This window comes from Mustela lutreola, chromosome 11, assembly GCF_030435805.1.
Source record: "Mustela lutreola isolate mMusLut2 chromosome 11, mMusLut2.pri, whole genome shotgun sequence".
In the NCBI taxonomy this organism is placed as follows: domain Eukaryota; kingdom Metazoa; phylum Chordata; class Mammalia; order Carnivora; family Mustelidae; genus Mustela; species Mustela lutreola.
In genome coordinates this window covers 23,591,641-23,609,528 of record NC_081300.1, presented here as the reverse complement: position 1 = coordinate 23,609,528, position 17,888 = coordinate 23,591,641, and the positions used below count along the sequence as shown (strand labels likewise).

The 17,888-nt window shown below is 52.0% G+C and overlaps 1 protein-coding gene across 3 annotated transcripts in view; it reads left to right on the top strand.

Moving 5' to 3' along the window:
* The window catches only part of MAPK4 (mitogen-activated protein kinase 4), a 144,715-nt gene extending 138,630 nt beyond the window's left edge, over positions 1-6,085 (top strand). For all 3 annotated transcript variants that reach the window (XM_059140146.1, XM_059140144.1, XM_059140145.1), the window contains 2 exons: positions 524-725; positions 3,430-6,085. In XM_059140146.1, coding sequence (XP_058996129.1) covers positions 524-725; positions 3,430-4,126 — 899 coding nt within the window. In that variant the 3' untranslated portion in view covers positions 4,127-6,085. The remainder of the gene's footprint in view (positions 1-523; positions 726-3,429) is intronic.
* Positions 6,086-17,888: the final 11,803 nt, after the last annotated feature.

The following is a 17,888-nucleotide window of genomic DNA, read 5'->3' as shown; positions in this document are numbered from 1 at the left end:
CTGGCACCTGGGAGCCAAGGCTCCCCCAGGCACTCCAGCAACACACAATCTGTAGCCAGTGGGAATGGGTGTAGAGACACCGCAGGTCCCCCCGACCCCACAAGGGAGCCACCTCTGAGGTGTGTCCCATGCTGTCTCCTAGAGTACGCCCCCCCCCCCCCAACAGTGGGACTGAGCTCCAGGTGTCCTGCTCATGCGCACAGCGCCCTCTCCTGCCAGTGCTTCCAGGGAGGGTCACCACGTACTCGCCTCTAGCCCAGACCAGCCTAAGGCAGACTCCTAGCCCTGTACCGGCTCTTAACCAACAGCAACTGGAACAAGTCACTTTCCCCTGCTGGGCCTCTGTTTATTCATTTGTGAAATCAGAAAAGCAATTATCTACTCTGAATTTGCACTGGATTGTGGTGAGGATCACAAGAAAGGAGAATGGCTGAAAAGCTTTTTACAAATGGGAAAGTACCAAAAAATGTCTCTGCTAGTCAGGGCAGTGAATGACTTTCCTGTCCTGTTTTGCTCCCTGTAGCCATTGACTTTCTGGAGAAGATCCTGACCTTTAACCCCATGGATCGTCTAACAGCAGAGATGGGGCTGCAGCACCCCTACATGAGCCCGTACTCGTGCCCAGAGGACGAGCCCACCTCGCAGCACCCCTTCCGCATTGAAGATGAGATCGATGACATCCTGCTGATGGCTGCCAACCAGAGCCAGCTCTCCAACTGGGACAGGTGCGGTTCCAGGGGCCTCCGGCTCTGGAGTGTAGAATCCACGTTCTCTTCCTCCCGTTTCTGTTTTGCCTCTGATCCTCCGTGACCTTTCCCTCTACCTCCCAAGCTCTATACCCCATGGGGGTCTTTCCCCACTTAGCTTTCTGCCTTTCTCTCCTGTCCCCAGGCACTCCCAGCGGGTGAGCGTGTGTGGGTTGGGAGCCTTCCTTTGTGCAACACGGCCACCACTCCTGTCCTCCCCACCCTGAGGGTTCTAGAGCCAGGGCTCAATACAAGGTTCAGCGACATTTAAGGAGTACCCGTCACTGGAGCTCACTTCTGGCAGACTGGGAATCTGCCCTAGAAAAGTAGACTGTGCCAGCACACAGAGGAGAGACAATGTGACATTTATGACCACACAAAATTTCGCATGGTCCTCATCGTTGAAACCTCCCTAGAGTGCCACGAAGGAGGGGTGCCGTTGTCACGACTGCTCAGCGACACATGAGGAAGCCACAGCCCAGAGAGGGTAGAGACTAGCGTCAGGCCACACAGCTAATGCCTGCCTCCTGGGGGGCCTCCTGGATCTGCACCTATGCCAGACACTGCTGAATGCCAGACTGGGCTGAGCCTCCGAATCCTTCCCAACACAGTGTACCCGGAAGTCACTACCCGTGATTCAGCATTGGGTAGAACACACATTTTTTTAACCATCTCTGTGTAGGCATGTTATGATTTCTCGGGACCCTTCCTGTTCTGACGTTGAGATGAGGCAGCTAAACATTTGGGCGTCACCATCTGCTAATCCGGGGCCAGGAGAGCTGAGAGCTGCTCAGTTTAGAAATAGAAGTCAAGGGCTTAGCAGCTAGGACTCCGAGGAGGCCTAAGTGGGAGCCCCGCTGCGGTGGGAATGTGACAGCTAGTTACATAAGTGACAGATGAGCAAGTTCTCCTTTTCAGTCATTTGACAGATGATAGGTTGCAGCGTAAGGAGGCAGTGGGAGGGCCGGGGCAACGTTGCTATTTTGGGACAGGTTTGTGGGTTTGTTGTTGTCGATTGTTGTTATCAAGAGTTGCCAGCAAATAGAGATTAATGAATACCCTTCCTTCTGCCACCCCCATGCCTTTCCCACCCTTGACTGTGGTCCCTGCAGCCCCTCCCCCTCTGCGCCACAGCGCTTTAAGGGCTCAAGAGCACTGGCCCAGGGAGGCCCACCCTGTGCTTATCACGGCTGTAGTGCAGGGCTGGGGCCGGGAAAACTGGCAGGGTTTCTTTAGCCACTGCCTACCAGCTCTGCCCATTTCTCAGCCTGACAAAGTTCCGCTCCTGACTTTCCCATCACACCTTCCTGATGGAGATGGGCCATCCATGGCAGACTCCTTCCAACAGGCCCTCCTACTTTGGACAAATGGCTTAACCTTGGATGAGTGCCAGCATCATGTCCCAGTGGGGACATCGGGAAGGCAGCACGATAATGCTGATTCCACAGTCTTGTCCGAGAACCGGCGCCTGGCTCCCAGTGTGTAGCAGCCAGTGATTACGGTCTTCTCAAGTTCTTCCTCCTAGAAATCTCGGCAGCTTCTAGGACCCTTGTGGGAAGAGGCGGTGTTCGCCTCTGGGAGGGACTCCTGCCCTCGTGGTGTCACTGGGAGAGAGGGCAGCAGTCCCAGGGCCTCCCTGTGCCTCGTAAACCACATCGTGTGAACCACTTCTCCGCATCTACGCTCTCACAGCCAAACCTGCCTGTCTTTGGTGCACCGGCTCTTCCTGTGTGAGCTCTGGGCATCCTGTACTACGAGCGGCTGGCTGTGGGCCACGCCTTCCTGCAATCCCCGCCTCCCTCCACATGGTTCTTCTGCACAGAGCACCTGGCATGGGGAGGCGAGGTCCCAGCTCGAGCTGATGGCCGGCACACCTGCCCTTTATTTGCTCTTGGCTAGCTGACTTTACTCTCCGTGGCCGCAGGGCACTTGACAGAAGGCAGAATTCCAAGGATCTTTGGCCTCTCTGGAAGGTGTCTAGAACCTTTCCATAGATCCCACCTGCACTGCATTGTTGCAGGGTGCTGGGGGTGGGGAGGCATCTAACCAGAGCCCCTAAGGCAAGAGGTCTTAGCCCAGGCCGTACCTTAGCATCCCCTGGGGATGTGTTAAAACCATGCAGACGCAGAGTCCCAGTGGAGACCTGCAGAATCAGAGTGTGGGGTGATTCTACTCTGAGCCAGGGCCAAGGAGCACTCATTAGGGCTCCACTACTCGAAGTGTGGTCCCTGGACCAGCAGCATCAGCATCACCTGGGAGCTGGTTAGAACCACGGACTCTCTGGCCTGCCGAGAGGCTACTGGATCAAGAGCGGCAACTTTGCAAGGGTTGTGGCCTTGGTGGGTGCCTTTGAAAGGAGGGTCCACGAGGCCAGGGAATTTGTTGTTTGTTGTTTGGTTCTCTGATGTGCCTGGCAATGCCAGTGCCTTGCACTTAATAATGTGTTCAAGAAATAACTGTAGGATATCGAATGAGTACAGAAGAATACAAGGGTTAAGCCAAAAAAAAAAAAAAAAAATCAGTCCTTCCACAGGTACCCTGGGGGGTGTGGGTGGGGGCAGTCACGGGACCAGAGGGACAGGAAAGGAATGGAAAGGCAGTCTGTGCCCGACAGACAGGAGTGTGGGGCCTTGGCTCCCTCGGGGAAGGCAACTCACCATTCCGTTTGTCTGCACCCTTGCAGGTACCCTGTGAGCCTGTCCTCGGACCTGGAGTGGAGGCCGGACCGGTGCCAGGACGCAAGCGAGGTGCAGCGCGACCCGCGCGCGGGCTCGGCGCCGCTGGCCGAGGATGTGCAGGTGGACCCGCGCAAGGACTCGCAGAGCAGCTCCGAGCGCTTCCTGGAGCGCTCGCACTCGTCCATGGAACGCGCCTTCGAGTCCGACTACGGGCGCTCCTGCGACTATAAGGTGGGCTCGCCTTCCTACCTGGACAAGCTGCTGTGGCGCGACAGCAAGCCGCACCATTACTCTGAGCCCAAGCTCATTCTGGACCTGTCGCACTGGAAGCAGGCGGCCGGGGCGCCCCCGAGCACCACGGTGGCCGCGGACGCTGGGCCACGCGAGGACGAGCCGACCAACCTCTTCCTGGAGATCGCACAGTGGGTCAAGAGCACGCAAGGTGCCCCGGAGCGCGCCAGCCCGCCCCCCGACAGCCCTGAGCGCCGCCTGTCTGCCTCTCCCCCCGGCCGCCCGGCCCCCATCGACGGGGGCGCCAGCCCCCAGTTCGATCTGGACGTGTTTATCTCCCGCGCCCTGAAGCTCTGCAGCAAGCCCGAGGACCTGCCGGACAATAAACTGGGTGACCTCAACGGCGCGTGCCTCCCTGAGCACCCCGGCGATCTCGTGCAGACCGAGGCCTTCTCCAAAGAAAGGTGGTGAGGGAGAGGGGGAGCTCCAGGCACCCCCGAGCGGAGGCCACCCGGGAAAGCCCGGCCTGGCAAGAAGGGGCTGGCCCTCCTCCCCCGCATCTCCACCGCCCCTTGCACCCCTCTCTGCTGCCTTGGGGTTAGCAAAACACAGGAAGGATCCGAGGAGGGAGAGGAATGTCCATTTCTTAAACTGCCTTAATAACTAGCCTTTAACCTCTGGGAGCAGGTTTGAACAGGAGCCTAGTTTGGGGGTTGATCACTTTCCCAGCAAAGAGGGGGCCCTTGTTAGGTGGCGGTTTGCCGGGAAGCAGTGTGTCTTAGACAGCAGTCTGCAAGCCCGGCCGGGTGCAGAGGAATCTTGCTGGCCGAAGGTTGAAGCCATCTGGCCAGTCTAGACTCACGGACAGAGGAAGGACAGTGAGGCCGGGAGAAGCCAAGTGATGTGCTTACCCCTGGGGCAAGGCTGGGAGCCTGGTCTCCTAGGCTAGTGTCTGTCCACTCTAAACTGTCTTCCTCTGCTGGGGGCCCTGTGGCTTTCCAATCAAAAACCTTGGTCCAAGGTGTTTCTTCCCTGCCCATCACCATCTGCCCTATCCCATCTTTTATTCAGAGCAATGTTGCTTTATATTCCAAAATGGGAAACTGAGCCAGTTTCACCCTACAGACCAACCAGATATTATCTGGTTCCTCAAGTACTTCCGTAGCCCACCTGCCACACCCCTGTTTGCTTCATCCCTTTGTGGTCTGAAAACCTTGGCTCAGATCAGACCAGTGTGGGATCTGTGGGTCCAAGAGCTCATCTTCCAGACCTGGGCACACACCTCCTCCAGAACTCCCTATGCACTTTCCTGACACATGCACGGATGCAAGGCCACAGCCCCAGCTCCCCAGGGAGTGTCCTACACAGGTGAGTTTGAAGACAGCAGTCCCAGTAACACCTGCAGCCCAACACCCAGTCCCATACATGGAACCCACGCGCAGACACGTACAGAGCTCCTCTCCCAGCCTACCTCGGAAATTAATGTTCTTGGCTCAGATTGCGCCTTTGGAGTAAACAAGGCCATGAGGTGCCCGCCATAGAGCAAATGTGTTAGGAGAGAAGAGAAGATTTCACACGGGACCAGTCGTGCTTCGTGAATACTGACCTTGATTTTGATCATCCATTTAGCCCTGGCAGAGAGTGGTCCCTAAAGAAATGCATGGAAAGCAAGTGGCCTTGGGAGCAAGGTGGGCAGATGGGAAAGGCGGGGTGCCAACAGGACAAGTCCTCAGGGGTCAGGCACCAGCATAGAGACCCCAGGACACAGGAAGGGCTTCCAAGCAGCCATGCCCCTCGTAGCTTCAGGCTGAGTTTGGGGCGTGCACACCAGAGGTGTCCTTGCATTCAGAGCCTGGGGTGATGGTATAGGGGCACAGCAAGCCCTCTGCGGAAGCAGAGTCCATTCCCCGAAATGCTCTGTTATTCCTGCCACCGGTATTCTGCCCCGCCCAGCACCCCCAGAGATACTCACGGGAGGTCTAGCCAGTCTGCAAACAGAGGACTCCCCAGTGTTGGCCTTGGGCTGTGTTCACCCTCACCTTGACAGCACCTTAAACCTATCAGCTAACTAAGAGTTGTACATTGAAACCTGCAACACATTAGAAACTTATATTTAAAAACAAAATTAATCACACTGACCATAATTTTTAATGGAAAATATGTAAATATGAAGTGTTTGAGTTTCTTTCTTTTTCTTTTTCTTTTTTTTTTTAATAAGACAAGGAAATACACACCGCTCCTCATGTGCCACTTGTCCTCAGAGGGCGGCTTTACGTTTTTGGTAAAGGAACAAGCTGCTGACCCTGACCAGGAGTTCATATACAATTGCTATTATAGAGGAATTGTTATAACTACTCATGTTTTCAAAAGATCTATTAAACTTCATCAGGATGGGCCAAATAAAGTTTTATTGGAACACAGAGTCCTTTATTCATCGAAGTATGCTCTCATTCATTTACATATTATTTGATCGTGTCTTGGGCAGTGGTGGAGTTTTTGGAGCACGGCTGGCTGCTTCTTGCACCCCAGAGGGCAGGGTTTTGAGGGGTTGCCATTGGCAGGGAGGGGAGTGGAAAATCTATACGGATTGGTAGTCAGGGGAGTGATTCCAGAACCGTCTGGGTCGGGCCTGGTGTCCGTCCTGTAGATTTCAAACCATATCTTGGAGTTCACCCTAATCCTTCTGAGCAAGGCTAAACCCTTTGTCTAACCCCAAAGGAGCCAACCTCATGAGATTTGGAGGAGCCAGCACCCACAAATACCTCCCCGAGCCACACTTCACAGGTACCTGAGAGTCCCCTCAACGAAGTTCACTGCTTTGTAAGACTGGCCGGACATTAGCCGTGACCTCATTTGTTATTCAACAACTATAAAATAAGACAATGGAGGGGTTCTTAAAATGTGTTTCTGTCGATTCGGACTTCCCTGAAAGGCCCTTGCATTAAAAGAACTTTCTATTGGTGGGCTGCATTTGATCCAAGAGGAGCAGCCCCATTAAGGGAGTTGGGGGATTCTCTCCAAAATGGCAGCAGAGAGCGGCCATCTCTCTGCGGGGCAGAGGTGGATGAAGAGAGCACCGGGGGCGGGGCCAGAGTCCTGGTGGGACTCTTACATTGGCCTTGAGGCCCAGTTTGAGGTGCTGGTAGGTAGTGGGAAGTGGGGTTTGAGAAGCCCCAAGAGCAAACAGCAACAAAGGAAAGAAAAACTAAGAAAGGAGCGCCTTGAGGTTGACCCTTGAGCATTCCAGCTTTGAGCCGCCCGGGCCCCTTGGACACGGATTTTTTATAGTGCGATACTGTCAATGTAGTTTCTCTTCAGCAATTTTCTTCTAACATTTTCTTTTCTCCAGCTGACTTAAATATTTTAAGACTGTAGCATATAATATGCATAACATACAAAATATGTATTAATCAACTTTATGTTCTGGGTGAGGCTTCTGGCCAACAGTAGGCTCTTAGCAGTTAAGTTTTGGGCAGTCAGTAGTTCAGTATGCAGATTTTCTGCTTTGTGGGAGATCGGTGCCTCCAAGCCCCATGCTCAGGGGTCAACCGTACGTCCATTCACGTATTGTCTGATCCTGTCTCCTATGAAGACGTTTTTCTACTCATAACACTTGTGACACTAATTGTGAGTTTTCCACGCCAGACGGTTCTCCGGTTCTCTGTACTCTGACATTGGACGTGGTGTCCCACCCCTCCAGATAGCTTCTGCCCAGCTTGGGGGCTGATCCGTCCAGTAAGGAAAGTCGGATGGGGCACTGGCTTATTTTCCTTCAGAGGCAAATCGTGAGACAAAAAAAAAATCAAGGGCAAGTCATTCGGGAGTGGGAGGAATGAGCTCAGAAGCTAGAGCGAAGGGGGTATGATGGAGAAGGGAAGGAAGCCGGTCACGGTGCAAGTCACCACTGTGGGAAGGAGGAAGCGTGTGAATGACAAGCCTGTGGCCGAGAGCAAACCTCCTCTTCAACAATTGTTTCCCCTTCCGTCTCCCAGAACTGCTAACACGTGGTTTACATCTTCTCCGCAGTAATTCATGGGCTTGATACTAAGAGTTTTAAATATGACTGAGAAATGCCTTTGCAGAAACAAGGACACCGGGAGCCACGCTGAGTTGGTTCAGGGCGTTGCCATGGTATCAAACATGGTCGTGCGGGTTCCAACAGCCATGACGGCCGGGTCATCACCGTCTCGAATTGGGTCCCTCAAATCAGTCTCTGAGATGGGGGCTTCTCCGCAAGTGATTGTTGGAAGGAAAGCGCTAAGAGGAGGGAGAGGACAGGAAGCAAGGCTGGGGGAAGAACGCTCAGCCAGCTCGAGGTCCCGGTAGAGACCAGCTTCAGCCTGACACCACACAGAGCTCTGGAGAATGAATGGCACCAGGGAGTTGATCCCACGTTGAGGAAAAGAGGCATTTGTGCCCCCATGTCAGCTAGTGACTGGGGACTGTTGGGGTGGAGTGGAGGAAAGAGCCCATTCAGCCAAGGCCAGTTCTCCTAGGAGCCAATTGGCAGCCAAAACCCACAGCAGCTGGGCAATGGGTCCCCTCAGCGCACCTGCTGAACGGGATCTGGGCAGGGCACCACCTGCATTGCAGGACAGTGTGCTGGGCACTGTGGGGGCAAAGAGGTGGAAATGAGAGACCACCAGAGTTGGCCCCCCAGGGAGCCCTCCAGGGCCAGTTCCAGCCCTTTTGTTACTAATTTCCCACTGTTAACAGTCCCCAAAGCCACTTCTCCACCACTGCCCCCCACCACAGAGTCCTCCGCCAAGTAACTGTCCGGAGGGGGGTTCCCAAGACCATCCCCCAGTTTCAATAATTCACTAGAAGGACTCACAGGACGCAGAAAAGCTGTCGCACTCACTCTTACGGTTTATTACAGTGAAAGGATAAAACAGAACAAATCAGCAAAGGGTCAAGGGGGGGCAGCCAAACTCCTGGAGAAACCAAGCACAAGATTTCAGGGGGCCCTCTCCCAAGAAAGTGGCATGGGGACATGCTAATTCTCCCAGCAACAACATGTGACAACCAGTGAGTCTCATCCCAGTCTCGGCACCCAGGATTTTTATTAAGGATCAGTTCAGCTGGGTAGGACCATGGGACTAATGTGAGCTCCTGTGTGCCCAGCACCTCGGCCCAGGTCCAAGTGGGAAAACATGGCCTTGGCCTCAGCTGTATAATAGAGAATCCAAAGGCTCCGGAATCGCTCCCAGGAGCCAGCCAAGGGCCAGTCCTTCTGAAGATAGGCCTGAATGTACAGGGTTTGAGAAACGAGGACCTGGGAAGTGAACCCTCTTCTACAGGGTCTGTTTGTGACACATTGGATGTATTTGTGCCTCCTGCCATTGTAAAGTCACGTGAGAGTCTGTTTTATGTGAACTTTATAGCAAAGCTGAAGCAACAGAGCTTTGTATCCTGGAGATCTTAAGAATATGCAGCATTATTAAAATAATAATAAAAACATGCCTGCTGAGGCCGGTGTCAGGCAATCTAACACCTGAGATCCTTTTTCTTAGTAAATCATGGTCTGCTCGTAAGAGCCAAGCCTGCTGACAGATCAGCAAGCTAGCTAACCACTCATTCTGTCAGCGTGGCGATTACCACTGGGGGAATTACACTGCAAGCATGACAGACTGCTGTAGGAAGCAGGCATTACCAGCTCCCCCGGAGCCGTACTGGAATGCCGAGCTGAGGACACCAGGGTTCTGCCGCCGAGAGAGGTCCCTGGCCACATGAAGCAAGAAGCAAGACAAGAAACTGAGGATGTCAAGAGTCAGGCTGAGCCACACCCAGCTCCCACCTTCAGAAGATGGTTTTTGGCAGGGGTGGGGGTTCCTCTAGAGGTGAGAAGGACGGAAAAAATCGAGTCCCCACATATGGGCTCCTACTAAGTAGAATTAGAGGAGATTATGGTTTCTTTTATGTTCCAACCCGATGAGACCAAGGTGTCTGGATATTTGGTCAAATACTATTCTAGATTTTTCTATGAGAGTGTTTTCAGATGAGATTAACATTTCCAAGGTGCCTGGGAGGCTCAGTCAGTTAAGCATGTCTGGCTCAGGTCATGATCTCAGGGTCCTAGGATCGAGCCCCGTGTCAGGCTCTGTGCTCAGTGGGGAGTCTGCTTCTCCCTCTCCCTCTGCCCCACTCCCTGCTCATGTGCTCTCTCTCTCTCTCTCTCTCTCATGAGCTCTCCCTCTAACAAAAAATTAAATCTTAAAAAAAAAAAAAAGATGCAGAGATGCCTGTCTGTCTTCACTGTTGCTTGAACTGAGGGCAAGCCAACTTGGGAACTGTGCGGTGACCAGGGTAATCAAGTATTCCTAACCACAGAGGAAGAAGAAGAAGAAAGCAGGAGACAGACAGAAGCTGCCCAAGCACAGGGCAGTTCCCCCCATCCCAGTCCCTTGTAGGGACCTGACGGTACCCCCTGCACCCGGTTCTCATTGGATCCCCCACGGCTTCCCCGAATCTTTTCTGAGTGGACTCTGTTACTGGCCACTGAAAAGAGCTTTGGCTCGCCTGCCTTGTTCCGCCCTGGCCTGGCCCGCAGGAGCCGTGCACGAAACCCCCGTACCTGACCCGTGTGTAGGGCAGCCTTGTCCCCTCAGTATCCATTCACACCAGCATAACATCACAGTGATTTCCTTCAAGCAGTGCTTAGACAAAAAGGAGGGCACTGAGTAGTTTTGTCATGTGAAGGGCTTCGGGAAGGATGTAGATAAAGCCCACATTTAGGCCAGAGTTGGGTGAAAAGAAACTCGAGAGAGCAATGAATGCCCGATGGGAGGGGAGGTCTCCTCTGCTGCCCCAACCTGGGCAGGGCTGATCAAGGTCATTCAAGACCAGGAGAGGTCCCTCTGGCTTAGCACAACACACAGGGTCTGACATTCCTACTGGGAATTGGCATTCAGAGAGACCAAGGACACCAAGATGTTGGTGTAATTAAACTTCCATCAAAATCTGTGAGCAGGAGAGTTTATCCAGCCAACAAATGTGCCCTGACCACAGGAAGAAGAGCCACAGCTGTTTTTTACCAAATGGATCTCATTAAATTAATTATATTACCCCGGACAGCTCATTCAACACCCTCAAACGAGTTTTAATAAAATCAAAAGTGTTGTAGCAGAAAGAGACCATCTAATGAATCTAATTCTTCACCCTGGAGATAAGGTTGTACGTTCAGAGAGACTAAGTGACAAGGACAGGTCACATAGCAAGCTGGTGGCTCCTGGCTCATAAGGTACTGCTCTTCCTTCTACAGCATGATGCCTGTCTTGGGACCTGAGGCATTCATTATAGTTAGCTATCCAAAAGCTGGTTCCCAAAGCTGGGACCCAGTTCTGGTCAGTGAGAGATGAGGGATGTTTCCTGGGAAGCTTCTCAATACTTGGGTTCAAAGGGCATCTTGAGAAGAAAACCCTTAACCCTCTGCTTCCTACTTTTGAATTTGGATGCAATGCTGGAACTATGGCAGCCATCTTGAACTATGAGGCAACAAACCAAAGGACAAAAAGTCAAACAGATTGTGGAGGTGAAAACACGGGATCAATCGAGCTCAAGTCTGTGATGATGTCATGTCAGTAAGCTGCAGAACCAGTCCTAGAACTGCCTACATTCAGACTTTTTTTTTTTTTTTTTTTTTTTTAATACGGGGGTAGAATAGACAGAGGGAGAGGGGGATGCAGATTCCCCACTGAGGAGCGAGCCCAACTTTGGGCTCGATGCCAGGACCCGAGATCATGATCTGAGCCAAAGGCAGACATTTAACCAACTGAGTCACCCAGGCAGCACTACGTTCAGACTTTTTTAGTTAAAAAACAGTAAATATCCTTGTGATTGAGCCAGTTAGTCTTCAGTTAAATTTTCTTTCACTCGTGGTAGTAGGCATCCCAGGGAATACAAGGATTATTTGAAGGTTGCTGATTCCTCCAGGATGCTGTTCTGCCTCGTTCCCATAACAGTGCGGTTTGGGTTCCCGCCGCTTGGTAGATCCTTGGTGAAGTGTTATTGTCCCGTTCTCTAAAACCTGCAGTTGGCAAACTTCTTTACACACCTGTGACCACAACGGCTGACCCCAAGGGCATATTTCTACATAGCTTTATGCCTTTTATTGCAAAGAACCTGGCTTTTCCTAGAACATATGAGCAGCAAAAGTTCCAAACCTAGAGTGCTTGGGTAGCTTAATCAGTTAAACACCCCACTCTTGGTTTCAGCTCGGGTCATAATCTCAGGGTTGTGGGATTCAGCCCTGCATTGGGCTCCCGGCTCAACAGGGAGTCTGCTTGTCTCCCTCTCTCTGCCCTGCCTCCCTTCTTTGCCCCCACCTCGCAGTCTCATGCTTTCCCCCTCTAAAATAAATAAATAAATCTTTTCCCAAAAAGCGAGTTGTCCTGTTTAAGAAAAAAAAAAGAGTTCCAAACCACGGTGAGTGTTTGAGCTCTTTGGTAGACTCAACAAATAGCCAAGTGTTGGCTCTCACCCCAACCTGTCCCGGCGGGGGGAAACCCTCTTGCATTATTTATTGTGTCCTTAATCTACAGTTCTCCAGGCATCCCATGTCTGCTGCCTATTCTTTGAGATCTTTGCTAGATACTTAGCTACATTCCCCCTTTTGAAGTCCTTCTCCCTGGCTTTCCTGTCTGCTCCCATCTCCCACCTTTTGCATTTGCTGAGGATTACGACAGAGACATGGCCATCTGCAAGCCCCATTCCCTCGTGATTTCAGGTCGTATTTCCCGCAGCTCCGGAGAGGGAAGAGCCCAGGAGGCTGGGTTCCCGGTCCAGCCCACAGAGCACCGCCCTCTCCATTCTGTACTCCTGACTGGAGCCCCGCCCCTCTAGAACAGGCGTGGCTTAGAGCTCGGCACTGAACTACATAAAGAACATCCCTTTCTCCGCTCTTATTTCACGGAGGTCTCTGATCCCTCCTTCCCTTCCCATCCAAATGAACTTGCCCTACCCTTTTGAAATTCTGGTTGGTGGACCGTCCCAGCCTGCGCTGTCCAATCTAGTAGCCATGATCACACGTGGCTGCTGAGCCTTTGAGAGGTGACTGGTTGAAGTGGAGATCGGTTGTGTTAAATACACACCAGATTCAAAGACTTGGGACCCCCAAATCGAAAAAAAAATAGAAAATACCCTTATATTTTTTAATTGACTGCCTATTTTTATATTTAATATAATTGCATATTAAAATTGTAAGGTTTGATATCTTGTATTAAATAAAATATATTAGGGCTAACTCTACTTGTCTCTTTTACTTTTTAAATGTGGCTGACTAATACAAACTTTTTAAGATACGTGGGTGTCCTGCATTCTATTACTTTTTTTTTTTTCTTCCCCACATTCTGTTGGATAACACAGTTCTAGAATGCTATGGGCTGATGCTGGCCTTCATCCTTTTATAATAGTATTTCACTTCAGGGTTTCCTGGGTGACTCAGTCAGTTAAAGCATCTGCCTTCAGCTCAGATCATGATCCCAGGGTCCGGGGATCGAGCCCGGTGTCAGACTCCTTGCTCAGCGGGAAGCCTGCTTCTCCCTCTGCTGTGCTTGTGCTTGTGCGCTCTCCCTTTCTCTCTCTGACAAATAAATAAATAAAATCTTTTTTTTTTTTAAGGTAGTATTTTGCTTCAGCGAGGGTCACTGAAGGAGTGACCCTCACAGAATTCCAGGCCCCATGCAGCCTTTGTGGGCAGATCACTTTCAGATCAAATCAGAGATGGTTTTCAAACCCACTTAAACGGCCCTAAATGAAAAAAAGTCGTGTTTCTTTTTTTTTTTTTTTAAGATTTTATTTATTTACTTGAGAGAGATCACAAGTAGGCAGAGAGGCAGTCAGAGAGAGAGAGGAGGAAGCAGGCTCCCTGCTGAGCAGAGTGCCCGATGCGGGACTCGATCCCAGGACCCTGAGATCATGACCTGAGCCAAAGGCAGCGGCTTAACCCACTGAGCCACCCAGGCACCCCTAAAAGTCATGTTTCTTAAAGAGATACAATAGTATCTCTCAAGTTCTGAAGTCAAGAAGCAAAGCGGAGCTCAGGAAGGACTCAGCAGAAGCCCCTGGGGAGCCAGGAGTCACAGTTCCTCTGTTCACCTCCTTTTGCAAAGAGTTTCATGATCTCATCTCTTGGATCAGCCACTTTCATTTCACTTGAAGCCCTGCACCTGAATGTCCTTCTGCTTCATCGGAGTTTAGCCAAATCGATCACTGGAGTCACCGGAGCGGAGTGGAGGATCAGGATGGCCCGCTTTCCCGATTATAGGTAATATAGTTATCTCTAGCGGGGCCAGACACTGCATTTTACATCTGGGTCTCCTGGCTCCGAGCTGCGATTTATGTATTAGACTTGACAATGAGACGAGTCTGCCTTGTGCATACAGAAGACATTTCGGCCCGAATCCGAAAGTGGAGATGTTATGCCAAGGCTGGCCACTGCTTTAATAAAGGGCAAGCCCCCCTTCCTCTCCAGGAGCTGAGCTTCTGGCTTGCAGAATCAGGCCGAAGGGGATGGAACACTCTTATGATCACTCATCATCACAAAGATCTCCATATGAGGAGGATCGTATGAGCAAAACCTCATCCCTTAAAACCTAACGGGACCTGGTGGGATGAAAAAAAGGAGAGAGGCAGGTGCCCCCCAGGTGGAACGAACAAAGCTCCACCCGATAAAAGCCTACCCGCCCTCCCACTCAAGTCCATCCCAGAGCCCAGACGTCTGTCCCCCACTGCATCTCACTAGCACCTGCAACCATGTTACCTGGAAGGAACAACACCTTGCCCTAACCAGAGAGCCTTCACCAGCTTACCTAGCCTGAGAGCACAGCCAGAAGAAAGGGGGGGAGAGCTTCCTGAGGCCGGCTGGGATGGGCTGTAACAGTGTAAGCCGGCCACAGCATGTAACCCAGAACTATGCCGCCCGAAAGACACCTCTTTGCGTGGAAGGCGCTTAGGAAGCAGCAAACATAGGAGAGCGCTCTCTACCTTTCCTCCTTTCTGCCTAAAGGCAGGGCATAACTTTCCCTTTGACTGCAGACAAACTCTTCTCGGTCCACCAGAAGAATCTGCAAACTACTCCATGTGTTTCCTCCCACACAGTCACCTTTCCCACGGTTCACCGCCATTGGGAGCCCGAGACCCCTCGCCTTCGTCCTGTCGTCTCTTTAGGAAGCAGTGCTTCTTGTTGAAGCTGCTGGCGGCCCTGGCCGCCACTTCGAGTTACTCCTTATTTGAGGTCTCTCCTTCATGATGTCACCCCTGTATTAATAAACTGTGCCCTCTTGGTAAGCTGTCTTTTCGTTTGCGTCCCCACTGAAATCCTAAATGGGTAGAGGTAACATTTTGCCTCCCCTATGAGAACCTCTTTTCCAAGAAAGAGAGATGGAAACCAGGGGGACAGGATCCTGGACCGCTCGGGGAAGGAAAGCATGAAGGGGAGGGGGGCTTCCTGTAGGGAGAGGGGGAGAAGGGCCCACTGGGGAAAGTGTTCTTTCTTCTGGACAGAGAATCTGAAATCCCTCATCGGCAGAGGGAGGGTCAGGTGGATCCTCGCAGGAAGCAGACCCTGTGGGTGGGTAAAGGTGGGGAAGGAGGCGCGTTCTGACGGGAAACCCCAGGCGCTGCGGGGCCCCAGAGCTTGACCTTCCCTTTTCGGCACCAGGAGCCTTTAGTAGCTCGGATGTTGCCTCCCTGGGTTGGCCTGGTTACAATCTGAAGTCTCACAGTGGATATTTCCTTGGTAGCAAAGCCTGAGTGAATTTCTCCCTCGAAAAATTATGTCACCTCATTTCCCAGGCCCGGTGGCCTCCGAGCTAAGCTGGCCTTGTGCCACAAGCAAAAGGATGGCATTCCTTTGTCCCTAGTCTAGCCTGGTAATGCAGAACTTCTAGCCTTCATCAAATTCTCCACCAATAGGTCCTGTGGTCACCAAGAGGAACACCTGTGTTAGCACCAAAGAAGCCATCTTGGTTCCTGACGCCTACCATGTCCTCCCCCATCAGCTCAGGCTCTGCAAGGCCTGACTGCGGTGGAGGCCTGAGACCTAATGGCCAAGTGACAGCTGCAGGGGCTGTAGTAACTGCAGGAAAGTTATGGGGAAACCTGTACAAAGCCTATTCCGGGGACTGCCAGAGGCACTCATAAATTCTCCAAGTACAGCCATCCTGTCTTTGCTGCCTCTTCCTGTGACAAGGCTCCCTTCCCTTTGACTGAGGGAAGGAGAGGGGCTTGGTCCCCTGAGGCAAACCGACTGCTAGCAGGGCCCTCTCCATCAGCCTCCCTGATGGGGCTCAAGCCAGAGTCTTGGCTGTGCAAGGTTACCCCTTGGCTCCTCTTTTCCAGAAAGAAATCCTATTGACTTAAAAGAGGGAGGGGGAAAACCCTGCTAGGGTCATAGGATTAGGCTCTGTGAAGCTGCTATTAAAGTTTTATGGAGCCCAGCCTGGCTGTGAGGGCAGTTAGCCTGCAGCCCACCAGCTGCTCAGCCGCCTGCTCCAGCCTCCCCCCTCCAGCCTCCCCCTCCAGCCTCCCCCTCCAGCCTCCCCCTCTGCTTCTGAAAGGCAAAGCAGGATTCTGGCCTCTGTGCCCAGAGCAGTTCCTAGCGGACAACTCTCACTTGTTAACACCTCTGGCGGCTTGCGGGGGGGGGGGGGGGGGGGGGGAGCCTCCAGATCGCTTTGTGCAATGTCTGTTTTCCTTTCTCTTTTCACACTCCTCTATGGGGGCCGCTGGCCAAAATTCATCACCTCGGTGTCTCCCCATCACTTACGCCCCCACCTGCTTCAGCCCAGCCCGGGGGAGACATTTTGTTTGCACAAACCAGCAGGATGACAGAATGGCCATTAATATTCATGGCCTGGGATCCCAGGAACTGGGTTTTTTTCACAGCGGGGAGGATTTCTTGAGTAGGCTGGGCTGACAGATCCGAATTGGGCTCGGAATGCTCTACCTCAAGTGCAGACTCAGCCCTATCTTCTGTCAAATGGGTCTCAGAGCCGCCGGAAAATCCTGGCTAGTGCTCTGATGTGGCCGCGTCGCCCAAGAGGGCCAGACCTTCCACTGTCTGTAGTAACAAGTCAGCGGCAAGAGAAGGAATCAGAGAGGACTATCACAGAGGTAGAACTCATGTATGCTAAAGGGATTTTCGTTTAAGGGGATTTGTTTAGGAGGAACTAGCCCTGGAATAACCCTGTGAGACCGTTGCACCTGTGAGGCCCCTGATTTGCAATGGAATGTGTCATTCTTGGACCAAAGGCCAGGGTGATGGTAACAGAGGAAAGTCTTCCAGAGACCGCCCACTGCTCCGGCATCTCACCCTCTCCAAGGCCACCACTCACGCCATTACGGCCACTGTGGCGGGATCAGCCCCTGACCTCCCCTGGAGAGCCCCGTACTTCTTTTTAACTGGGATTGTGTGACTTGTAGCACTGTAGAGATTTAACGGAAACCCAACAAGGATGAATTAAAAACCATCAGACTGGGACTTGGTGACAAGCCCTTGCTTGTTGGAGGCCTTGATTGTAATGGCTATCCTTCCAGTTCAGGGACGCTGTGAGAAATAATGAGTGTGAGTAAGGGTTGTCGTGTGAGGCGATTATATAGCAGAAAGTTCTTAAAAAATTGTATATAGATCGACCTCTGTATTCCTCTTAAGATGAAGGCTAATATATTCAGTTTGGGGGCTAAGATATTGGGCAAAGGAAGATTATGTTCTTCTTCTTCTTCTTTTAATTTTATTTATTTATTTTACAGGCAGAGGTCACAATCAGGCAGGGAGGCAGGCAGAGAGAGAGAGGAAGGGAAGCAGGCTCCCCGCTGAGCAGAGAGCCCCATGTGGGGCTCAATCCCAGGACCCTGGGATCATGACCCGAGCTGAAGGCAGAGACCTTAACCCACTGAGCCACCCAGGTGCCCCAGACTGTGTTCTTCTAAGTGAAAATCATCAGCAGGTGCCCACAGACCGGGAGTTGCTGCAGACCAAGCATCTGCCAACAGGAGGCAGAAGCCAAGGGACTGGCTGTCACTCTCCGTGTCATGACATGCAACGGCTGGAGAGGAAATACTTTTCCTCTCCCCACTTAGGCTCTGTGTCTGGGGTCTGTGAATTAAATTGACAAAAGGCAGATTAACGAGAGGACAAGATTTATTTGTATACACGTGGGAGCTGACAGAAGAAGTAGCTGACTCTTCAAATCTTGAAGCTAGAAGGTTATGCACCAAATTTAGTAGGAGAGAA